At 44.4% G+C, this 23985-nt stretch overlaps 1 protein-coding gene across 4 annotated transcripts in view; it reads left to right on the top strand.

Moving 5' to 3' along the window:
- Positions 1 to 23985, top strand: part of FARS2 (phenylalanyl-tRNA synthetase 2, mitochondrial) — a 383264-nt gene that overhangs the window by 188223 nt on the left and 171056 nt on the right. For all 4 annotated transcript variants that reach the window (XM_079933040.1, XM_079933039.1, XM_079933041.1 and 1 more), the window contains one exon: positions 22289 to 22449. In XM_079933040.1, the coding sequence (XP_079789166.1) occupies positions 22289 to 22449 (161 nt within the window). The remainder of the gene's footprint in view (positions 1 to 22288; positions 22450 to 23985) is intronic.

The following is a 23985-nucleotide window of genomic DNA, read 5'->3' on the forward strand; positions in this document are numbered from 1 at the left end:
ATTATAATGAAATTCTTTCCAACCAAGTACACATTTTTAATGGAAGGAAATGTACTTCAGAGGAACGTTAAAAATACACAAGTCTGGATCGTCTCAGAGGTGTGGGTAGCCTTGCCTTGCATAGTTAGTTACTCTGTAATAGTATGGGGGAATTACCTAGTTCAGTCCAGTATGTAGAAAGAGTTATCAGCATTTAAAAGTCTAAACGTCTATGAAAGTCTGTTCTAAATGTCCAGAAGTTATTCAGTATGAATTTAAAATTCAGACATTCAGAGTATTCACCCTGCAATTGGCTGAAACTCTCCTGGCTGAAACACAAGGTAATCATGCTTTCAGTTTGCAAAATAACTATGTATTGCTATGAGCAGCTCTGCCTGGTGAAGAGTATTTTCTCTAAAATTGATGCCAACTGTAAACTCTTTCCAAATGTTTCGATACAATCTTACACTGACATCCCTATATGTACAGTCAGGAGATTCAAACTGTACATCATTAATCTTCCCCCAAAGCCTCCTTAAAATTCATGAGAATTTTGCCAATAGGAATTCCTCGTGGAATGAGGTCCCGTGTGGAAAGAAAACCTTAGGTCCTAGCCTCAGACAGTGACCTTGACCGGTGTAGCCACTTCACGAGGATATTTATGGCCAGTATTTAGAAAAAGTGCTAAAATCCTGATCCAGCGTTTGGTTTTGGCTGTGTGTTTTCCACATTGACAATTTTATGCCTTTAACCATATTTTACACGTGCTACATCTTACATTTAATGTATAGTTCATTATGTCATTTTACAATAAAATAGTAGCAGGAAATATTTTAAAGTGGGTTCGTATTTAGTAATTTAGAGTAATATTAATTACATTTGCCACAGTACTGAATTTCAAGGTACAGGTTCTTAGATCTGTACTTCAGTGTTCTGTCAGTTATTAGTCAGGCTGATTAAGCATGATCTGCCGTCACTGAAGAACAACCTCGAAATCCCCGTAATTCAGCACAGCCAGAGTCTACTTCTTGCTCTTGTCGGGCCCGACCCCTCTGTCTGGTAGCTCGGCATGACCGACCCCTCCCAGCCTGTGACTGCCATCCCCATGCTGGCTCTAGGGTCAGGGGGGAGGCACATGGAGGTGGCACACCTCCTCTTAAATGCCTCACCCCCGAGGGGACATGAGCCACTCCCACACGTTTCCTTGGCTAGAACTGGGCACGTGGCCCCATGGGTCTGTGACCAGAGGGGCAGCGTGAGAAGGGTTTGTTGAGCGGTGTATTCCTGGCCATGCCGTCTTGAAAGGAGTTGACAGCAGTGATAACAAACAGCTAGATTTCCAGTTGTACGGGTTTTCTCTAATGTGAAATGGATTTTAATGACAGATTCTATTTGATTAACGTGAACAGTTGACCACACAAGTAGAGTGGTGCAGTGGAAAACTCCAGGGACGCAGGCGTGTGGTTACGGTGCTGGTTCTGCATTAGGTAGTTGTGTACATTTGTATTTGCCATTTAAATTATTTCACCTCTTTTCTCTTTACACATAAAATAACTAGATCATACTATGATCCCTTTTAACTTCAAAATTTGAATTTCTTTATTCTACTCACGGTATGCCACAGGTCAATATTTTCATAAGTCGGCTCTGCATTGAAATAGATTGCGTATGTAAGAATATGTCCTAGAAAAGGATTGAGTATGTTTGCAGTCTGTCTTTGCATCCTTTTTTGTTAACCAAGAATATAAAATGTTCACCCAGGAACCCAGAATTTTTTTTTTAATTGGGGTATAGTTGTTTTACAATGTTGTGTTAGTTTCTACTGTACAACAAAGTGGAGTTCCCTGTGCTATACAGCAGGTTCTCAATAGTTATCTATTTTATACATATTAGTGTATATATGTCAATCCCAATCTCCCCATTCATCCCACCCCCTTTTCCCCCCTTGGTGTCCATATGTTTGTTCTCTACATCTGTGTCTCTATTTCTGCCCTGCAAACCGGTTCATCTGTACCATTTTTCTAGATTCCACGTATATGCGTTAATATACGATATTTGTTTTTCTCTTTCTGACTTACTTCACTCTGTATGACAGTCTCTAGGTCCATCCACGTCTCTACAGTGACCCAATTTCGTTCCTTTTTATGGCTGAGTAATATTCCATTGTATATATAGCACATCTTCTTTATCCATTCATCTGTTGATGGACATTTAGTTTGCTTCCATGATCTGGCTATTGTAAATAGTGCTGCAGTGAACATTGGGGTGCATGTATCTATTTGAATTATGGTTTTCTCTGGGTATATGCCCAGTAGTGGGATTGCTGGGTCATATGGTAGTTCTATTTTTAGTTTTTTAAGGAACCTCCATACTGTTCTCCATAGTGACTGTATCAATTTACATTCCCACCAACAGTGCAAGAGGGTTCCTTTTTCTCCACACCCTCTCCAGTATTTATTGTTTGTAGATATTTTGATGATGGCCGGTGTGAGTTGATACCTCATAGTTTTGTAAGTCCTAGCCACGACAATCAGAGAATAAAAAGAAATAAAAGCAATACAAATTGGAAAAGAAGAAGTAAAACTGTCATTGTTTGCAGATGACATGATACTATACATAGAAAATCCTAAAGATGCCACCAGAAAACTACTAGAGCTAATCAGTGCATTTGGTAAAGTTACAGGATATAAAATTAATGCATGGAAATCTCTTGCGTTCCTATACACTAATAACAAAAGATCAGAAAGAGAAATTAAGGAAACAATCCCATTCACCATTGCAACAAAAAGAATAAAATACCTAGGAATAAACCTACCTAAGGAGGTAAAAGACCAGTATGCAGAAAACTATAAGACACTGATGAAAGAAATTAAAGATGACACAAACAGATGGAGAGATATACCATGTTCTTGGACTGGAAGAATCAATATTGTGAAAATGACTCTACTACCCAAAGCAATCTACAGATTCAGTGCAATCCCTATCAAATTACCAATGGCATTTTTCACAGAACTAGAACAAAAAATTTCACAATTTGTATGGAAATACAAAGGACCCCGAATAGCCAAAGCAATCTGGAGAAAGAAAAACAGAGCTGGAGGAATCAGACTTGCTGACTTCAGACTATACTACAAAGCTACAGTAATCAAGACGATATGGTGCTGGCACAAAAACGGAAATATAGATCAATGGAACAGGATAGAAAGCCCAGAGATAAACTCATGCACCTATGGTCAGCTAAGCTATGACCAAGGAGGCAAGGTTATACAATGGAGAAAAGACAGTCTCTTTAATAAGTGGTGCTGGGAAAACTGGACAGCTACATGTACAAGAATGAAATTAGAACACTCCCTAACACTGTACACAAAAATAAGCTCAAAATGGATGAAAGACCTAAATGTGAGACTGGACACTATAAAACTCTTAGAGGAAAATATAGGAAGAACACTCTTTGACATAAATCACAGCAAGATGTTTTTTTGACCCACGTTCTAGAGTAAGGAAAACAGAAACAAAAATAAACAAATGGGACCTAATGAAACTTAAAAGCTTTTCCACAGCAAAGGAGGCCATAAACAAGACAAAAAGACAACAGCTCATGCAGTTCAATATCAAAAAAACAAACAACCCAGTCCAAAAATGGGAAGAAGACCCAAATAGACATTTCTCCAAAGCAGACATACAGATGGCCAAGAGGCACATGAAAAGCTGCTCAACATCACTTATTATTAGAGAAATGCAAATCAGAACCCAGAATTTAAACATACAACTCTGATTTCATTGGTGCCTGTGCTACTCTGAATCATTTTAATTCAACGAAGATTTAATTCTCTGCTACTATGTACAAGCATTTTGCAGGGTGCTTGGGGTATGGAAGAGAGTAAATCTGGTAGGCTTTTGCTCTGGAGGAACTAGTATTCTAGTGTTGGAGACAGACGTGTAGATAGATGAATTCCGTGTTTGGACGGTGGCTAGCCCAAGCAGTGAATGGAATATGAGTCTGTACTTGGCATAGCTTGGGAGGTAGGAAGGGCTGTCTGAGCTGAATCTCAAAAGATGAATATGAGTAAGTTTGGAAAAAAGAACAAAGGCAGGAAAGAGCATGATATATGGGGAAATGCATCAACCATCTTGTTGGTGCTGGAGCTGCACTGTCCAACATGGTAGCCCCTGGCCACGTGTAGCTGTTGTGTACATGGAATGCAGTTCAGACTGAGATTTGTTTAAGTGTGAAATATATACGAGGTTTCAAATACCTAGTTCAAAAAAAGAATGTAACCAGTCTCATTAATACTTTTAAAAACTATTGATTACTTGGTGAAATGAATATTTTAGATATATTGGAATAAGTATATTAATATAATTAATTTCACCTGTTTCCCCCCCTTTTTCAGTGTGGCTTCTAGAAAATTTAAAACTGCCTGTATGGCCTGCGTTATATTTCTGTTGGATGAGGCTGTCCTAGGGCATAACTCGTGAAGGAAGATGTGGCAGGAGTTGCTGATGCAGAGGGGCAGAATCAGGGGTGTGGAGTCCTGGGTACTGCTCTGTAATCACCTTCACCTTTAACTATTGATATTTAAACCGGAGAACTTTCCAGAGCAGAGTCACGGTCGTGTGTGCATTTTAGTTAGCTCTGCGCCATGTGGATGGTACCGTGCTGGCTCTAGAATGAGGCTGGGATACTAGCCAGATGGCCGTTGCTATATCCAGGGGGCCAGTATGAGGTTGCCTAAGGGCAGAGGCAGTAACAGTGGAGGTCGGAGTTGGAGTTTTGGAACAAGGAGTCATGGGTGACTCTCGGGTTTCTTTCTTGGGTGACTGGTGGGGCATTGGTGTCACAGACTGAGGCTTTCAGCTTTGGAGAAGTAGGCTCTGCGTCGGTGGGGAGAACAGTGAGTTCAGGTTTGGAAATGTTGTTATCACTTGGTTGTGGCGCATTGGAAGGTGTTTGGGTAGGTGAATCAGAGGCTCTGGCAAGGGGTCAGGGCTGGAGAGAGAAGCTTGGGAGTAATCAGGTGATAAAAGAATGGGATTCTGTGTAATTACCTAGGGGAACACAGAGCGGGAAGGACGGGAGGCAGAGTGGTTGCCTGATGAACACCAACACTGAAGGATGGGCCAGAGTGTGGGCCCCTGAATAGGCTGGTGCCTTGACCTTGGACTTCCCAGCTTCCAGACTTGTGAGAAATGAATTTTTATTGTTTATGAACCACCTAGTTTGCGGTACTTTGTTACAGCGCCTGAACCGACTGAGACGTCGGCCCTAGGAGGCCGCTTTTGGCAGGTGGGGCTCTTGTCAGTGTTTGCGAAGGTAACCCTGATAGAACGGTGTCGTAGAAGCCAGAGTGCTGTTAAACCGGATCGTGCCGAGGAGTCAGCAGGGGCTGAGGATTGGAGACGGTGAGTGTAGATGCCCTTTCAAGAAGCTTGTCCAGAAGGGGAGACGTAAAATACGCTAGAAGCAGCACACGGAACATTTTCAAGGGAGAGCTTTAAACGTGCACATTGGTTGAAGGAAGTGGACACTCTGCTGGTGAAGCCTGGACGTGGAAACTAATCCATCTATCCTGTACCCGAGGCCCCATAAGGAGGTGTGTCTAACAGAGGCGCTGCTCTGTATTCCAAGTATCCTTTTTTCCCTACTATAGGACTCTCTGAGCCCAGTCCCCTATGTAGTTTTTTAAAAAAATGAAATAAAATAAGGGTCCCATTGTGTTATCAAATTCAGTTGTCTGGCTGTTGACACCACCACAGTGTTTATTCCACTACGTCTCACTGGGTGGATCTGAGTGTGGTCTTAATGTTGAGCTACATTGAGAGAGTAGATGATTTGTCTATTCATAGTTTTCTTGTGTTGCTTTGAACAAGCAAATGAGATTAGAAGAGCTAATTCAAGCTCAGAAGCTGTAGGTGACCCTAGGTGACTTCCTTAAAATTCAATTTTGCTTCCTGTCAAATAGAGTGACCAAGATTGAGGTCTTCCTGCCAAATAGTCCTGGCCAGTTACCCACAATGCCAGGCTGTTGGCAGTTTTCGGGGGTGGCGGGTGGACGACAGTTCCTCCTGACCAAAGACAGAGGTGCTCCGGGGCGCTGCTGCCCACAAGCGTAAGCAGAACCTGAGGGTCGTAAAGTTAGTTCAGAGAGGGAGCATCGTGCTGCATTGGTGGTGGTGGTGGTGGGTTTTTTTAAGAATGCTTTTATTCAGGTTTGTAAGTCTGAGTGCAGGCACGTCAGAAGAGGCTGTAGTGGCCACTGGTACCCAGAGAGTCACACTTCCCGTCTTGGTTGTGGCTCCTGCTGGGAACACCCACATCCAGTTCAAAGCTGCCCCATTAGAAAAGTAATTATGTCTCTTGCTTTCTTAGATCAAGCTTGCATAGTTACTTCTCTGTATTTGGCAGGGTGTGAAGGACGTGAGCGGTTCTGTCCCTGTCCTTGAAGAGCACATCTTATGCAGATGTAGAGGACGGATGTGTGGACACGGGGGGAAGGGGAGGGTGGGATGAACTGGGAGGTTAGATTTGACATAAATACACTACCATGTGTAAAATTGATAGCTATTGGGAACCTCCGGTATAGCCCAGGGAGTTCAGCTCGGTGCTCTGTGAGGACCGAGATGGGTGGGATGGGGGGGTGGGTGGGAGGGAGGTCCAAGAGGGAGGGGATAGATGTATACGTATAGCTGATTCACTTCATCGCACAGCAGAAACTAACACAACATTGTAAAGCAGTTGTACTCCAATAAAAAATTTTTTAAAGTTATTGTTAAGAAAACTTTTAAGCATTTTACAGAGTCTAGAGAATAATATAGTACTCTGTTCAAAATGCCAGCTCATGAAATAAGACATCACAGATGGGAGTGACGCCCCTGGCGGCAGCGTGTGAACTTGCTGTTTGTCCCCCTTCCTGCCAGCATTTTTCATTGTCAGACTGCAGTGTTTGCCAGTATGATGAGTGAAAAATGATGAAGCCATATTTCTCAAATTACCTCGAGTTCCTGAGAATAGATAACATATGGAAGATAAGTTTGCAAAGAAATAGAGCCCCCAAAAGAAATAAAATATTGATTAAAAATTCATGATAGGGATTCCCTGGTGGCGCAATGGTTGAGAGTCCGCCTGCCAATGCAGGGGACACGGGTTTGATCCCTGGTCCGGGAAGATCGCACGTGTCGCGGAGCAAGTAAGCCCATGTGCCACAACTACTGAGCCTGCGCTCTAGAGCCCGCGAGCCACAACTACTGAGCCCGTGTGCCACAACTACTGAATCCTGTGCGCCTAGATAGAGCCCGTGCTCCACAACAAGAGAAGCCACCGCAGTGAGAAGCCACGCACTGCAATGAAGAGTAGCCCCCGCTCGCCACAACTAGAGAAAGCCCACACGCAGCAACGAAGACCCAACACAGCCAAAGATAAATAAATAAATAAAATAAATTTATTTAAAAAAAATTCATGATAGATTTATTAAAACTAAAAATGAGAAAATATTGACAGATATGTATGTTAATGAATCAGAATATATTGAGCCTCCTGATGGGTTTGGATTGGTCCCTGAATGATGGATTTGGCTGCTTCCCTCCAAGGGAGGCAAGGGAGGCTTTTTTTTTTTTTGCGGTACGCGGGCCCCTCACCGCCGTGGCCTCTCCCGTTGCGGAGCACAGGCTCCGGACGCGCAGGCTCAGCGGCCATGGCTCACGGGCCCAGCCGCTCCGCGGCATGTGGGATCCTCCCGGACCAGGGCACGAACCCGCGTCCCCTGCATCAGCAGGCGGACTCTCAACCACTGCGCCACCAGCGAAGCCCTAGGCTTACTTTTGACAGATGCTATTTAGCAGCAAGAGTGATGGCCATGTACCTGCTTCTTTCCTGATAAAATTACACCAAAGACAAGCTCGGGTTCTTAAAAGCCTTTTTTGTTTAAAAAAAAAAAACAAAACATACTTTTAGGAGTTCTTAGAAATCCTTTCTTTCCCTTTGTAATTTTTTTTTTTTTTTTTGCCATGCCTCGTGGCATGCAGGATCTTAGTTCCCTGACTAGGGTCTCTTGTTCCCTAACCTCTCTGGGTCACCTGTTTTAGTGCTGACTTCCTTAGACATTCAAGGGTTGTTTTTCCTTATGTTTTAGCCAAATTCTTGTTTACTGAACCTTGGCACAGTGTAGGAACACCATTTTCTTAATAACAATTTATAAGTGGTAGGCTCTCTATAAATCTCTTCCAGTTTATATGAAATGTTTATACTGAGCTAGCAGAATTATTTTTATAGGACAAGGAAAAGTGGCATTGATCCTCAGTTTGGTACCAGTCAGAGATTATGCAGATCCCTTTGTCATGTCAGAATGCTAGGGCTGATTAATCATCAGGATAGGCCCAGCCGTGCAGAGCTAACAGAGGACCCCCTGAAATCCCAGTGGCTTAATCCATTGAAAGTGTATCAGTCAGAGAGAGCCACAGTGATAACATCACGGTCCCCATAGCAGAGGACGGGAGAGCTGGAGGGTCTCCAAGGGGGCTGGGGGAGGGGGGGGGGTCTCGCTTTTGCCTGCTTCGGTTCCATTGGCTGGAGCACGGTCACATGACCGCCTGGCTCTGCTGGGAGGGTCCAGGAAGATGAGAATGACGCAGGGATTGGTTTTCACATGGCATTTTCCCACACAGAGATCCTTCTTATGGCCTAGATGTGGCTTGACAGAGTTTATTGATGAAAGACACAGTCTGTGTCATGGTTCCGACTACCAATTTGGTCTGTCTGATGAATACATGATGTTATAGACATTTCGTGTGCTTAGACCCGTGGGATTGTGTTTTTAGCTTTGCCAACTGATAACCTTATTTTTATCCAGCTCTATTCCTATGTCCGTTTAAGTTCCCCTCCATCTGTTTTATCTCTTAGGTTCCATAGCCAAATGGTTAAAAATGCCTCGGATTCTGGGAAGAAGAACGGAGAAATTGGTCATGTTTAATCCCCATTCTTCTGTTTCCTTGTTCTATTTCCCATCATTTCTATTCAGTTTAATATTAAACGCTACTCTCACTGGGGTCAGGAGTAAAATATTTAAATATTTCAGATATTTACGTGTTACCTAGAGGCATAAGGAGGCAAGAGGAGGGGTGGTGGGTTGGGAAGCACAAAGGAAGAGAACTGAACGAGGCCGTTTGGTAGCGGGCGAGGAGAGGAAGGATAAGCAAACCATTTATAACACTGAAGTCACTGAGCTGGACTCAGTAGATGTAAACTTCTAAAATTGTTTTGTTTTTCACACCACTGCCTCCAGCAAGTTCTGTCTAATCGTTCTTCCTCATCCAGAGTGAGATTTCAAGCAGATCCCATGGCTTTCCTGGTCACTGTCAAGTGCAGTCCAGGCTAATGGCAAAGCTTCCATCTTCCATCCAACTGACAGCTTTCTCCCTCCCTCAGCTCAGAGTAGGGCACAGGGGTGGAAGCTGGAAGGGTGGTGATGGGGGAGGGAGAGCAAGGGGAAAGAGGGCTGGGCACGGAGGGGCGGAGGAGGCGACGGCCAGGGAGGGGCCTCTGTCGCTGCGGAGCTGGGATCTGGCAGTGTGACCAGTGTCCAGATGCTGGCTTTTTTCTCAGGGGCTGCTTGGCGGATCCCTTAGCGATTCACCACTATGGAGACTGAAGGCTTCAGGAATGGGTGACGTCCTACCCAGCTGATGGCTGGGTCTCTGTATTCAGTGGTGTATTTATAGGCTCGTGCTGCTGAGGTCAGCTCATGCACTCCAGGACCTGGGGGTGGGGTGCTTTTCGAGCTTGAGGGCCCACCTGGGCTACAGGAAACTCACAATTCTGTTGTCCAGCACAGACCTGTTTTCCTGCTCAGGACCACAGCCGTTTCCATTCAGTGTTCAGCCTTTAGAGTTTTTCAGGTGTGGGTGAGGGGTAGTCTCTAGGTCCCCCAGACCCAAGGAGACACTTGCCAAGTTCTCTAGGTGGTTCCCTAACCCCTGCCCCACTTCCTTGATGGGGGGGTCACTCCCCATTTCCCCTGGAAGGGAGGAAGAGGCAGCGGTAACAGGACGTAACTCTCCCAGGAGCTCATGTCTCCAATAACACAGTGAAATGTCAGCTTCCCTAACAGCATGGAGGTGGCAGAGGGGTGGTGAGCAAACTCACCCCACTGTCCCATGGCATGTCCACCATCCACCTTTCTTAGCCTTTGGGACCTCTGCCAACAGCGGGAATATTCCATTTAACATTCTCCTGAAGCAACAAGAGAACCTCCGCGAACATGAGAGGATTTGTCGGCCTCTGACGTGAGCTACCTGCTCGCAGTGCAGGGTCCAGGGGAGCGTGGTCTTTGCTGCTTTCTGGGTTTGCGTCTCCACAGACCTGGGTGGTGACCGTCACGAGCACCTGCAGAGCCCTTCCTTTGCTCTAGGCCTCTTTTGGGTAATAACTAATAACTCACAGGAGCTTCACGAAGGCTCCACGAGGGGGTTCTGTTGACTGTCCCAACTTTACAGACAGAGAAGTGGAGTCAGAGAGACAGTAAATAAGTAACTGGCCCAGGGGCGCCCGGCTGGTGAGCGGGGCAGCAGGACGGGGCTGGGTGCAGAGTCAGTGCTCCCAACCTGTCTGTTCTTTAGATTAACGGCGGTGATTAGGGAAAAACTTCCACAGGGTCCCATTCTGCTCTGAGGAAGACGCAGCCCCTGTCCGTCTGCAGCGGCTCTCTGAGATCTCCAAGCTCTACCGAAGGCCAGGGGCTGCGTTGGGTAGGGAGGGGCCCATCACCAGGCCCTTGTGGAACACGGAAGGGCCGGCTTCCTTCCTCTCTTGGGCACTCACTCCTGGGGAATTTCCTAGAAACGGAACACCTGGCCTCTACTCACTGAGAGATTCTTCTCTACCCAGCTTCCACATTCTTCCCAGCAAGCAGAACCCTCCTGCTAAAGAACTGTCTTGCCTATTTGTACACAGGCTGCCCTGACCCAGAAAATGAGTCTGTTTCCTGCCCGTCCCCTCCTCTCCATCAGGTTCTGAGAGCCCAGAAATGTCCAGAAAAAGGAAGGGGACAGGGCAAGAGCAGATTCCCCAGGGGAGCTCAGATTTATATTGGGAGAAAAGGCATGAAAATTTCTTCATTCAGGGATCCAATCAATACTATTTATCAAGTTAAAAAGTTCCCCTTTATTCATGGTGCATTTTGGTATAGAAGTAATAGTTGGATGTGACCTGGGTAGGTTAATGGGAAAGGGGTAAAGAGAGAGAGGGGAGAGAAGTGAGGGCGTAGGGCACTGGCATCCCCCTGCCTGGTGAGTGTCGAGGGGCCTCACTTGACCTGTCAGAACTGTAGACAGCCCAGTTAGGAAGGATTTACCAGACTGCCACGATGGGGAGGCAGGATTTCGCCCTCCACAAACGTACAGAGCTGCACTTGCTTTTTCTTTTTTCTTTTTTTTTTTTTTGAATTGAAATTTTGGGAGATAATAGTAGGTTCATTTGCAGCTATAAGAACAGAGAGATTCTGTGTACCCTTTATCCTGTTTCCCCCAGTGGTAATATTTTGCCAAACTATAGTCCAGCTACACCAGGTTATTGGCGGTGACACAATCCATTGATCTTATGCACATTTCCCAGTTTGACTTGGATTCATTTGTTTGTGTATTTAGTTCTATACAGTTTTATCATGTGTAGATTCACCTATTCACCACCAAAGGCAAGATACAAAATAACTCCATTGCCACAAGGATCCTTCACATTACCCTTTTATAATCATATTCGCCCTCACCCGGATCTGCTGTCCCTGACCCTTAGCAGTCACCAGTCTGTTCTCCATTTATAAAATTCTGTTATTTAAAATGTTATAGCAATGGAATCATATAGTCTATACCCTTTTTGGGGATTGGTATTTTCCACTGGGCATAACTCTCTGTAGATTCATGAAAGGTGCTTCCTCTGTCCCTACAAAGCCCATTTCTTTGTGTTGTGTGGGTCAGTGTTCCGTGGCGTGGATGTCCCACTATTTGTGTAGCCGTTCACCCATGGGAGGACATCTGGTACCCTTGCTTTCGACCTCTTGGGTCATAGGCAGATTGGCCTTTCAGTGGTTGTTTTGCTGTATCTCCTTTTTTTTGGGGGTGGGGGTGGGGGTGGATGGAACCATATCCGTAGACTAAAAGCTTCTGGAATGATGTATATTATCATATGTTGATAGAAAACAAAGCCATTCCGTGTGTTCTTAATACTATTAGGGGCTTATTATTGTTACATTCGAATGATTATTACATCCCTGGCTTTCGTACAGTGGGGAGCCGATAGGTGACGTCGTGTAATGTTAGCGCCGTGTGCACAGTCCCTTAGAGTGCAAGCAAGCAGTATCCCTTTAGGGTTGTGTTCGGTCCTGAGCCGTATTTGTTCAAGGTTGTTGTAAGTAGTGCCCACAGCTGAGCGGGTCAGGCCCTGGACAGTTCCAAGGTGGACATTGGCCCCGGGCCTCCAATCAAGCCCTGATTACTTTGGCTTCGTACGAGAGAGAACACTGTGGGGTGCCAATGAGGGGACAGAGGATGGGGTTACGGTTTGAAAATAAGAAGGGAAGCGTGACTCAAACAGCTTTGCCAAGAAAGTTTTGATTAACTTGTCCTTAAGATATTTGGGAATAGACCGGATCAAGCTGTTTGGCTTTTGCTCAGAAATCTTCTTTTGTGCTTTGATAAATAACTTGGCTTCGGGACTTCCCTGGCGGTCCAGTGGTTAGGACTTGGCGCTCTCACTGAGGGCCCGGGTTTGATCCCTGGTCAGGGAACTAAGATCCCACAAACCACACAGCACAGCTGAGAGGTCCTAAAGGCTACTGAACTGGGTTCAAGCTAACATTAAAGGCTGATTTTCCTCTGCATGTAGATAGTCGCTAGATAGATGGTCTAAAACAGTAAAGACCATAAACATGTAACTCTGAATTTTAGACTATTGGAGCAAGCTGAGGACGAAAATAGAAGTCTGTGTAAGATACTCCTATTGACTTGTTTTCTGTTTGGAAAGGTCAGAGAACATGTCCACAGCGGTAAAACAACCCAATTAATATCTGTCTACACAATAGCAGCCAGTGATAATCTCATGCAACTTTTCGTGTATTGACAGGTGGGATTGATGCTCCAGGCGGACAGGTGCAGCACAGAAGGCAGATGTTGGGCAGCGGGCTTTATCCAGCAGTTTCTACCAGCTCTCAGTGGAGGCAAAGTGTTGCTTCTCAGCTGCTTTTCCTCTGAGGGTGGGATACTGCTTGACTATTAGTTTGTTTTAAATGTCATCTTTTAATTATATTTTGGATAATGATGAAGAGAGAAGCAACTCGTTTGGGAGAGCACATCCTAAAAGGCTCAGCAGCTCCTTTATCTGCTGCCGAAAACAACTCCCACTAGGAAAGAGGGTTTCATTAATTGTCATTGCTCGGGAATTATGGAATTAGAACAGCTCACGTTTCTTTTATCATTCATATATTTAAGTGACAGTGGCATTACTTACTCTAAATTAAATTCCTTGCATGGTTAAAATATTATAACAGTATGACAAGAAATAGAGCACTATTAACTTTTATTTGGGAGTCATTTTTCTAACAGATATGAAGGCACACTTTTTCAGACTATGAGGCGAGACGCATTATTCCTTGGTTCTGTAACAGAAAGGAATAGATAAGTACATCCAACTTAATACTTCAGGAGTTTTAGGGATGGGTTAATGTATTTATAAGTCACCTAAGCGGTTTTCATGTCCTCCACACTAAGAAGGAAGAGAGCATTCTTCCACAGTGCTTCCCCTGGCAGCCAGGGGCTGGGCCGCGTTACTCTCTCCAGTTGGAGCTGGCCCTATACCTCTGTGTTTCATGGTCAGTGGCACCTGTGGGCAGGACTGTGTTGGCCGCCATTCAAAGGCCTGTCCCCAAGGCCACATCGTTCTTGTCATTTGGGCTCCGGGGGTTACACTTTCCATTTCTGCTCCTTTCTTCCTAAAACACCTCTCAATCCTAGTTCACTTTTTGCTGTGGCCCAGTTTTGATAACTCTTGTTAATAAGAAACCTTAACGATACATTTGAAGTAGGTAAAAGCATATCCCGACACTAATAATTCCGTATAGGGTTTGCCAAGTATTCCTCAAATACCTGTTACGGTCGTGGTCACCTTATGAAAATTGGTGTACGAAGAATCCCCATTTAGTTGAAAGTGTTTATAATTAATGACCATGTTAGTGCACTTACAATGTGATTTGGTTAAAAAAAAAGTCTCACATACAAATTTTGGGAATATATTGTTACCTGCAGTGCTGTATGCGATTCAGGCAGTTAAAAACAAAATTCCACAAACAATCAAACAAAAGCAACTGCTCTCTCAGAAATGGACAATGTCCAAAGCTAGTAAACCGTTAGGAAGGCCAGCTTTTGCTCGCTGCAGACCTTTATTTGCAATGTGCTGCACAATAGTACTTAATTCTCCTGAGTTCTAGGACCTTAGATTGAAATGTGAGGGAAAGGGGTAAAGGATAAAACTACTATATTTTGGCGGCCAGTCAAAAGGAGGTATACGAAGTGGGAGATGAGTTCTCAGTTGATTATACTCAAGTCAATATATTTATTTATTTTTTAATATTTATTTATTTAGTTAGTTGCAGCACGCGAACTCTTAGTTGCAGCATGTGGGATCTAGTTCCCTGTCAGCCCAGGACCAGGGATCGAACCCGGGCCCCCTCCATTGGGAGCGCGGAGTCTTAGCCACTGGACCGCCAGGGAAGTCCCAAGTCAATATGTTTAGTTTTTAACTCTTAACAAGTGCTAAGCAAGGCATGACCATTGCCTTTACATTTTCAGAAGGTTCTGAATTACCCTGTACTATTGTCAACTTGGTCACCTCAACTCCATTTCATGTTTCTGCCTCCATATGTTTGCTTTTATTTTTCCCCCTTGTTGGAAGGATACAGATTTTTAGGACATAGATCCCTAAGGGAAGCTGGAGACATTATAAGGAGAATTCTGACTGGATAAGACCACTGGGGATTGTTTCACGTACTGTTGATTAGTATATGCACCAGAAATTGCTGTCTCCTTTATTAAGAAAACCAAAGTCTAGGACCCAGAAAGGAAAGGGGAATGTTCCAAAGGGAGTGTTTTAAGATGGGCGTTAAAGGTTTTATTAGAGAATGTTGATTAGGATGCAGCCCAGCTCAGAACGTAGGAAGGACCACGGTTTTCAAGGCTTGTAGAATCCGATCACAGTCTGTTGCGTCCCATGGAAAGGTTCTTTTCAAAGAGGTCCGCCTTGGATCGCGTGAAGGACTTATTGGCAGAAGCGTGTGGCACCAAGGATATGTACAACTAGAGAAGTTTCAGGTGGGAGGTTGCTCTCAGGGCACAGCTCAGAAAGTCAGTCATCCCGTGACAGGTCTCTGAGGAAACAGTTCAAGGATTGTAGCTGGAAAGCAGGGGATCAAGTACTAAGTCCACGGTGGGAAGAGAAGAAATCAGAATTCATGTAGCTACGCTGGCCTCTCTAGGCCTGCCTGTGGCTGTGCAGTGTCGTGCTGGGATACTTGGGCCTTTTGTCCCTGAGTGGCTGTCGTTGTAACTAACGGTCAAGGGCAGCAGAGGCGTTTGTCCGACACTGATGCTAAACGCTGGCCCCAAGCTCCCTCTGCAGCTCTGTGTGTGTATTGGTCAGGTGCAGGGTGAAAGGCACGCTTGGAGACATGAAACCCCACCTTCAGAGAAGCCTACTGATATATTTAAACAGCTGTGTATGCAAATCATTTTACTAGCTTTCATGGAATAACGACAAAGTCCATCAGGAAACTGGCAATAACAAAGCAGAAAGTACACAGACATAAGTGGAACTTTCTGGTGTTTTGAAATACTTTGAACAGAGCCTCCTCTCTAAGCTAATGTTTGAACATGAATCTGGGGGAACATTCACTGGATATATACTTGAAGTGAAAAAGACAACAACAACATAGGTTTGAGTCCCAGTGTCTGTGTGATCTTGCTTAAATGGTATTTACTTTTGAAACATCGCTAATAATACCAGTCTGACATCCCCCACAGGATCATGGTGAGGATCAAAATCAAGGTAATATAGGTGAAGTGCTTTGTAATTGGTTAAGTTCTATAAAATATGAATGTTAATTACTAGGTTGTTGCAGTGTTTCTTTTCACAGTTATTTTGGGAAAGTGTCAGTTCATTGAGCCAAAGAATTCCTAGAAATCAGCCCCTATTAACAGGGAAGTACTTAATATAATAAAAAATTTGTTCCAATATGTAATAGTTTAAAATTTTAATTTGACCTTTGGCTTTGCAACAAAACCGTCTATGAGAGGGAACCTCAGGGTGCAGGGTTCGGTCACTGGGGAAGAAAATAAGCTGGAAGGAAGGAAGCTTGGAGCAGAAGCAGCTCAGATCCTAGGCCCCGGGAGCTGCCACCCCGCATGAAAGAAGCTCGGTGACAGTGATGGAGGCAGGGTGAGGGGACAGAACATTCAGTTTTCCTGTCATTCCTTTCTTTTCTGTTCCAATTCTCTCCTTTCTGAGATGTCTTTTCCGAAATGGTATCTCTCATGTCACCTCATGATGGATACACTCTCTGACAGATAAAAGATTAAAGATAGTCACTGCCTGTGTTGAAAACTTCATTTTAAGTATGAGATTCTTCCTAATACAACCCATGTAAATGCAGCCAATAAACAAAAAAGTGGAAAAATCTCAAAACCTTGCCTTCCTGCCATTCACTCATTTCCTCACAATGCCTGAGCCCTCCAGATGTGTCAGAGATGGAAACCTCAGGAGGGCCTGAGCCCTCCAGATGTGTCAGAGATGGAAACCAGCCCAGGTCCTGAGCCCGTGGATCAGATGCTCCCGGCAGAGTCTGACAGTAAACAGTAAACAAAATAAATATGAAAAGTTGTGGGGTCTAAGAGGTGATATTCTCTGAAGAAAACAGAGCAGAGTAAGGGGATTAGTGGCTGAAAATCTTTCTAAGAAGGTCAGCCTACCTATAAAACCAAAATAATGTGAGATAAGAGTCCAGAGATGGGAAAGTTTAAAAACAAGAAGAGGAGAAGGAGGAGGGAAAACCTGAGTGCCTCCCATCCGGAATATTCTGTTTGACTGAGGTGCTTCTTTACAGTCAGTTTTATGCTCCAGAGTCTAGTTTACTGGAACCCTCCAGTACTGGAATGTAGAAAAAACTACTGCCTTAAAACCCTGTCAGCCCAGGAGCACCCGGCAACAAATTACAGCTGAGGATTGCCAAAGACCTGAAAATTAGACCTGTCTGGGATGACAATACCTTTAAGTGTCTAGTTATTTATGGCTCTCTTTCTTCTGTAGAGAAGTGGGAGTGCCGTATAAAAGTATGTGCAAGAGGATAAAATAAGTAGTTCAGATAATCAGGACAAAGAGGATGTAAGGATAAGAAAATAAAACTGGGACAAGAGTCACGCAGCGAAACGTACCGCTGTAGAGGTGACCTTGGAAGGATGGCTCTAAGTGTCCACGGGGCCAAAGTAAGGAGTAGATTAGGATCAGTTACGTAAGTCGCGATATCCTTAAGCTGAAAACAATCCAGTTGTTCACGAGAAGGAAGCTTTTCCTGTTCCCATTTTCTTAGATCTGAGACCAGCTTATTTCATGAAGACTCGCAGGAAGACTGAGCGACCTAGTGACCGGCATTCTTGACAAGAAGTTCCTGGCACCTTACGAATATAATAGGCCGGTAGCTCAGTGCAGGGGGTGCAATTCAGAAGAAGCAGATCTAGATGGGACCAAAACAAAGTGTTTCAAAAACAAAACCTGGTACAGCTCAGCGAATAGATGCCCTTTCTTACAGCCCTTCCTGGTAATAGATTGTCACAAGCAGGCTTTTCAGTAAGAATGATTGTGAGAATCAAAGGTTGTGGGCGGCGGCAGGAAGCTGGAGGCCAGCTGTTCCCTGCTCCTCGTGGAGGTCTAGTCCTTGAGCTTCGACACACGAGCTGGTTGGGATTTCAGGTGCTGATGGGATGGCCCCTTGCTGGCCTGCGCCTGGCGTCCTCTCAGGCCTGTCCTTACTGACAGCCATGTGGGACTGAGGCCCCGAGTCACACACACCATGTGGATTATTGTATATTTGTGATCTTCCTAAATTCATGTATTTGTTTCCTGTCAGATGCGTTCCCGAGGAATTTTTATGTAAACAGTCATGCCATCTACAAATAAAGACAGTGTTACTCTTTCCTTTCCAATCTATTAAGCTGTTTTTATTTCTTCTTTACCTTTTTTTTCCACTAGCTGGGAACTCAGACAGAAATAGAAATAGCAAGAGTAGACATCCTTCTTTTCAACCCGACCCTGAGGGCAAAGCAACCAGCCTTTCACCATTGAGTATACTATTAGCTGTTGGTTTTTTTATTGTGTCTTTTATTAGATTGAAGAAGTCCCCTGTGTTCCTCATTGGCTGAGAGTTTTTATAATGAATGGATGTTGAATTTTGCCAGTTGCTTTTTCTGCATCTATTGAGATGATCATGTTTTCTTTTTTAAGCAGCTTATTAAATGAATTACACTGATTGGTTCTCATATGCTGAGCTAACGTTGCATTCCTGGGATAAATCCAGTCGTGATACAATGTCCTTTTGTGTATCGCTGGGTTCCATTTGTTAATGTTCTGTTATAGTTTTTTGTTTTTCTCTGTTCATGCTGCACATGGAATCCTCCTGAATCTGCCTCACTCACCTGCCTGCCGCGAGGCTAGGATGACGGGGTTCACCTGGGACTGTCCGTTGGAGTACCTCGCGTGGCCTCTGTGTGTGACTGCTGCTTAGAGCTCGGCGGCTGGGTTCTAAGAGAGGGTGTTCTGCAGGGAGATTCCTGGGAGGGAGTGTCTGGAGAGCGGGCATTCCAAGCCACCAGGCACTAGCTGGGTGGCTTTCTCTAACGTAACCTTGGAAGTCACGTAGCATCACTTCCCTCACACCCTGTGGGTTGAAGCAGTCACAGCCCACTGGGATTCAAGGGGAGGATATGCAGGAGTTTGTGGTCGTTTTCTGAAACCCCACGGATAATGACACTGATTTTCCAGGCTTGGAAATGTATTGGCTCTCATAGAAATACAGAGGTCAGTTCAGCTTGTAATCCATGTTCGCTAGTCACGTGATTTTCTTGAAGGTCTGGCACCAGTGTGTCAGGGGAGGAGTGCTTTGTTCTTATAACTTCTCAAAAATAAACAAGAGAAACTACTGTGTTTTATCTAGCCATGAACATTTTTATCTGGAATATTTCTCCTCACACTTGATAGAAAAGGCACGTAGTATAAAGTCCCCCCGTCTTCCTCCACTTGCGCAGTTCTCCCCCCCACCCCCACCCCCCGAAACAGACAGACAGCTGCTGCTTTCCTTTTATAACCATGACATCCCATAATGGTACTAGTTTTCAAACAACTTTAAAACATGTTTCTGAAACGTCTTTTCAAATAAAAAAATAATAAAGAGAGGTGGAATATTAATGTTGCTTTGTGAGTTAGACTTTTTCCTTAATTATTAACGCTTTTAGATTTTATTATGAAATTTTTAGATAAAACCTACCATCTAGAGCCCAGTATCTGTAATTGAAAGAGCAGTAGATTCAGGGTATTTGAGTTTATTTCACATCCAGCAATTTTTAGTGTCTTAGCTTTTGCTCCTTCCATCCGTTACCCTCCCTTTCTTCCCCATCTTCTCAAACTTTCCTAAAGCAAAACAAGGATAACACAGAAGCCCGAGAAGTAGGCAAGAAAAAGAGCAGCAATCTCATTTTTCAAATGGGTGAAAAATATGATATGACGACATTCACAGAAAAGGAGAAAAAACGATCCTCAAGCAAATGAAAAGCTTACTTAAGATAAACACCAGATAAAAATGCGCTGTTACCGTCTTTTACTTATCAGATTTTGTTTTTATTTTTTTACGTTACAACCCTCATGTACACCTGTATTAAATAGTAGTGGCATAGTACGTACTCATTTTATCATAGACATTTTTCATAACTTCTTATAGTCTGTCACTTGATCAACATTTATTTATATAATTATGATTTTTAATGACTACACTAAACTGTACTATAACTTTAAGGCATTCCCTAATTTGGGGCATCTAGGTTGTTTTCATGTTCTTGCCGTAATAAGTTATACAGCTTTGAATATCTTCCTTCATTTATCTTTTTGCTTCTGTTGAATTATTTCCTTAGGATAAATTCCTAATGGAATCAGAAGGATAAAGAGTTTGAGCGTTGTTATGGACCTTTGTACGTGCTGCTGCATTTTCCAAATTGTCACCAGAATAAATAGTGTGACCAGCAGTCACCGAGGGCACTGGGACCACGCCGTGCTCGGCGTGCGGAACCACACCACCAGGCCTGGGCAGTGTCGCTTAAAGAGAAACTTATTCTTTTAGGACACAAAAGCAGTGTATCACACTCCTATTCATTTTTACATTTTTCATTGCAGCCTTCTCTGTGGTTTTCAGGCATCAGTACGACTTACTCGAAAGAGGGTGCCTCTCCCTTAGCTGCTCTTCTAGGCAGCCGGCCAGGGGTCAGGGGCTGTGCTCCCTCCTTCGTGTCCCCGCTGTCTGTGTTAAGCCCCGCTTCCCCGCTGCCTAGGACACACGTGGCTCCGCACTTGCCCGGCCGCGCGCTTCTCTCCCTGCGCGCCTTCCCCCCGCTGCGCCGCATTCCCTGCGCGCCTTCCCCCCGCTACGCCGCATTCTCTCTCTGTACCTTTTCCGTTTGAGATCTCACTTTGAATATTTTTATCATTCATCTTTTAGACAGATCATCCAGCGAGGCTCACCCTTCTTCGTGGCTGCCGTTGTTGTAGTTTATCCTTGGGGTTTCATTTGTAAGTGGCAGTGGCGCCGGCCCCTGGCCAGAGGCAGGTCCTCTCTGCCGTGTCTCTCCCGCCTGTGCCCGGCCGGTGAAGACGTTCCTTCAGTCAGGAACTTGCCTGCATCTTCCTCTGCATTTGGAGCAGCGTTCGTTTTTCGTGTTGGGTAACAGATAACCTCATACTTAGTGGCTAGAGCAGCGCGCACTTGTTGTGTCACGACCGCCGTGCGTCAGGAGTCCGGTGCAGAGGGCCTGGTCCCCCGCCCAGGGTCTCGACAGGCTGAAATCAGGGTGTCACCAGGCCACGTTCTCCTCTGGAGCTCAGGGTCCTGTCTTCCCTCCTTCGGGCTGTCAGGAGAATCCATTTCCTCACGATCGCGGGAGTGAGCTTCCCATCTTCTTGCTGCCGCCAGGGCCTCCCTTGGCTCCCGGAGGCCTCCCTCCAGGTCTGGCCACATGCGGGCCTCCTCTCTTCACGTCAGCTCAGCTCTCCTAAGCCAGCAGGAGACTCTCTGGAGTTTGCTAAGATGGACTTGCGTAAAGTAACCTAATCCCAGCAGTGAAACCCTAGGGATTGGGGAGCGGTCCCTAAGGGGTCCCCTCGCAGGGCGTGCGCGTGGGGGTGGGCGTCCTGAGCCATCTCAGCGCCCCCAGCGTCCTGCTCACCCCTCAGAGTCCAGTCGAAATGACACTGTCTCGTGAGCTCTTCCCTGTGCTGGGCGTTGCTCCCTTGCCCCCTTCGCACAGCAGTTGGTGTCTTCCATCTCACTCTGTTTCACGTGAACGAACCCGAGACTTCACGTGTTGCCATAGGTCTGAACTACACGCTCACCCTCGGAGGGGCTGGTGCCACGTGTGCACGTCACCTTGGCGGGCTTGCTCCTTGTGTGTTACTGGGGCAGCTTTTCCTGAGAGTCAGAGTGTGTTCTAGTAAACTGAGGGTTCTTGGAGGCTGGACACACGCTTCCTGAATATCGGTGGTCCACTGTGGCATGTGTTGAACAAACCTGCCCGTCTCGTAAGCCACCTGGGGACAGAGCCTGTGTTTCCTCTCCTCTCTGTAACCTGAACATAGAGGCTGAATGTTGGAAAAAGGGGGAGCGCAGATTACAGGAAAGTATCTCAGAGGCAGGAACCAGGGCTTAGCCAGCCTGGGATTTAAGCAGAAATGAAAGACAGTATTAGAGAAGTTCGACTCCAGAGTGCCTCGGGGAGGGGAGCGAGGGATGTGGGGAGCACGAAAACTGTGAGATCGGGGTCCCCTTGGGTGTCTCTGCGGCCCCTCCCCCCCAGCACCCTTCTGGTCGGCACTCACCACGGCCTTATCTGGGTGGGTGTCAGGAGTGGGATGGACCTGTGGACCCTCGTGCTCTTTTTGTTTTTTTTTAAACTTTTTGTTTTATATTGGAGTATTGCCCTTGTGCTTTTTAACCTGTTGTCTTGTCTTCTTTCTTCTTTGTAGCTGGTGCTGAAGATCAGATCGGTTGGGCCTTTGGCCTTGGGCTGGAGCGGCTGGCCATGGTCCTCTACGACATCCCCGACATCCGCCTCTTCTGGAGTGAGGATGAGCGCTTCCTGAAGCAGTTCTGCGTGCAGGACATCAACCAGAAGGTGAAGTTCCAGGTAACTGACATGAAAGAATCAAGTAGATGATAATTGAGGGGGTTACGTGTCTGAAAATAAAATCATTGTATTTAAAGATAGTGTGACTTTGAAAAGAGGTTTTAAATAGAGATTCATAAACACACAGGAGATCATACACCTCCTGAAATTGTATGCTGAAAAAAGAAGATTTATCAAGCCTGTTAGTCTAAGCAGAGAACAAATTTTGGGCTTTATTAATGGCTATTTTATCATGAAATATCCATCTTTATCACTGATGATACTTTCACAGTTCAGTTTTTTTTGTTGCTAATCTAGACACATTGGCTTTCCTGTGGTTAGTGTTTGCAATGTATATTTTTTTTCGTCATTTTATTTTCACTTTCTGTCTTTATATTAAAAACGTGTCTCTTGTAAACAGTTGGGTCTTTTTGTAAACCCATATTTAATTGGAGTGTTGAATATATCTTACACTTAACGTAATTACATGGGATGTTCTTGGGTTTAATTTTATTATCTTAATTCTTACTCATTTTCTCTTTCTGTTCTTTATTTCTTTATTTGGAAATTGAGGTTTTGTGGGTGTGTTTCGGATGGCTTTTGTATTATATTTTATTACCCTACTGCTATTTAGTTTCGCCATTTTTTGTATTATTTTTAAGTGGTTATTCTAGATTACAATATGTATAATTAATTCATCACACTTTACCGTGATTAACTATTACAACTTCATGAAACATTTAACAACCTTACAATAGTGTAATTCTATTTACTCTGCCTTTTTTTTGTATTATTATTGTCATATTTTATTTCTTTGTGTATTATAATCCCATAATACGTTGCTCTATTTGCTTCAAATAGCCAATTGTCCTTTAAAGAAATTGAAAACTATATTATTTTATATTTTCCTTGATATTTGCCCCACTGATCACCATTGCTTTCTGCCTATCATGATTTTTCTCTGTGTTCATTTTCTTCAAGTCTGAAGAACTTCGTTGACCATTTCTCGTAGTGCAGCATGAATTTTCCCAGCTTTTGTTTGGAAATGCCTTTGTTTCACCTTTATTTTTTAGGACTATTTTCCATGAATATAGATGTCTAGGTTGCCAATGTTTGTGCATGTTTTTTTTTCTTTTTTTTTTCTCTTAGCTCTTTAAACATGTCATTTCATTGCCTCTATCTTTTCACTCTGGTTTTTAGCAGGTTGACCTGTATATGACTTTTCTGTCTGTTATCTTGCTCGGGGTTTCGCTGTCTTAAATTAGTGATTTTCAACCCTCTTTGAAAATTCTCATTTGGTATCTCTTCCAACAATTCTCCTCCTTTCTTTCTCTGCTTTTCAGGTGGTAACTGCATGTATATCAGGCCATTTGCACGTATGCCATAGAACTCTGATGCCCAGGGTTTGACTTTTTTAATTTTTTCACTCTGTGCTTCATTTTGGATAGTTTTTCTTGTCTTAGCTTTGGGTTTACGCATCTTCTCTGTTGTGTCCAGTTAACCATTAAGCCCCTCCAATGAGTTAATCGTTCCAGATATTGTATTCGTCAGTTCTAC

Source organism: Stenella coeruleoalba, assembly GCF_951394435.1.
Source record: "Stenella coeruleoalba genome assembly, chromosome: 10".
Taxonomy (NCBI): Eukaryota; Metazoa; Chordata; class Mammalia; order Artiodactyla; family Delphinidae; genus Stenella; species Stenella coeruleoalba.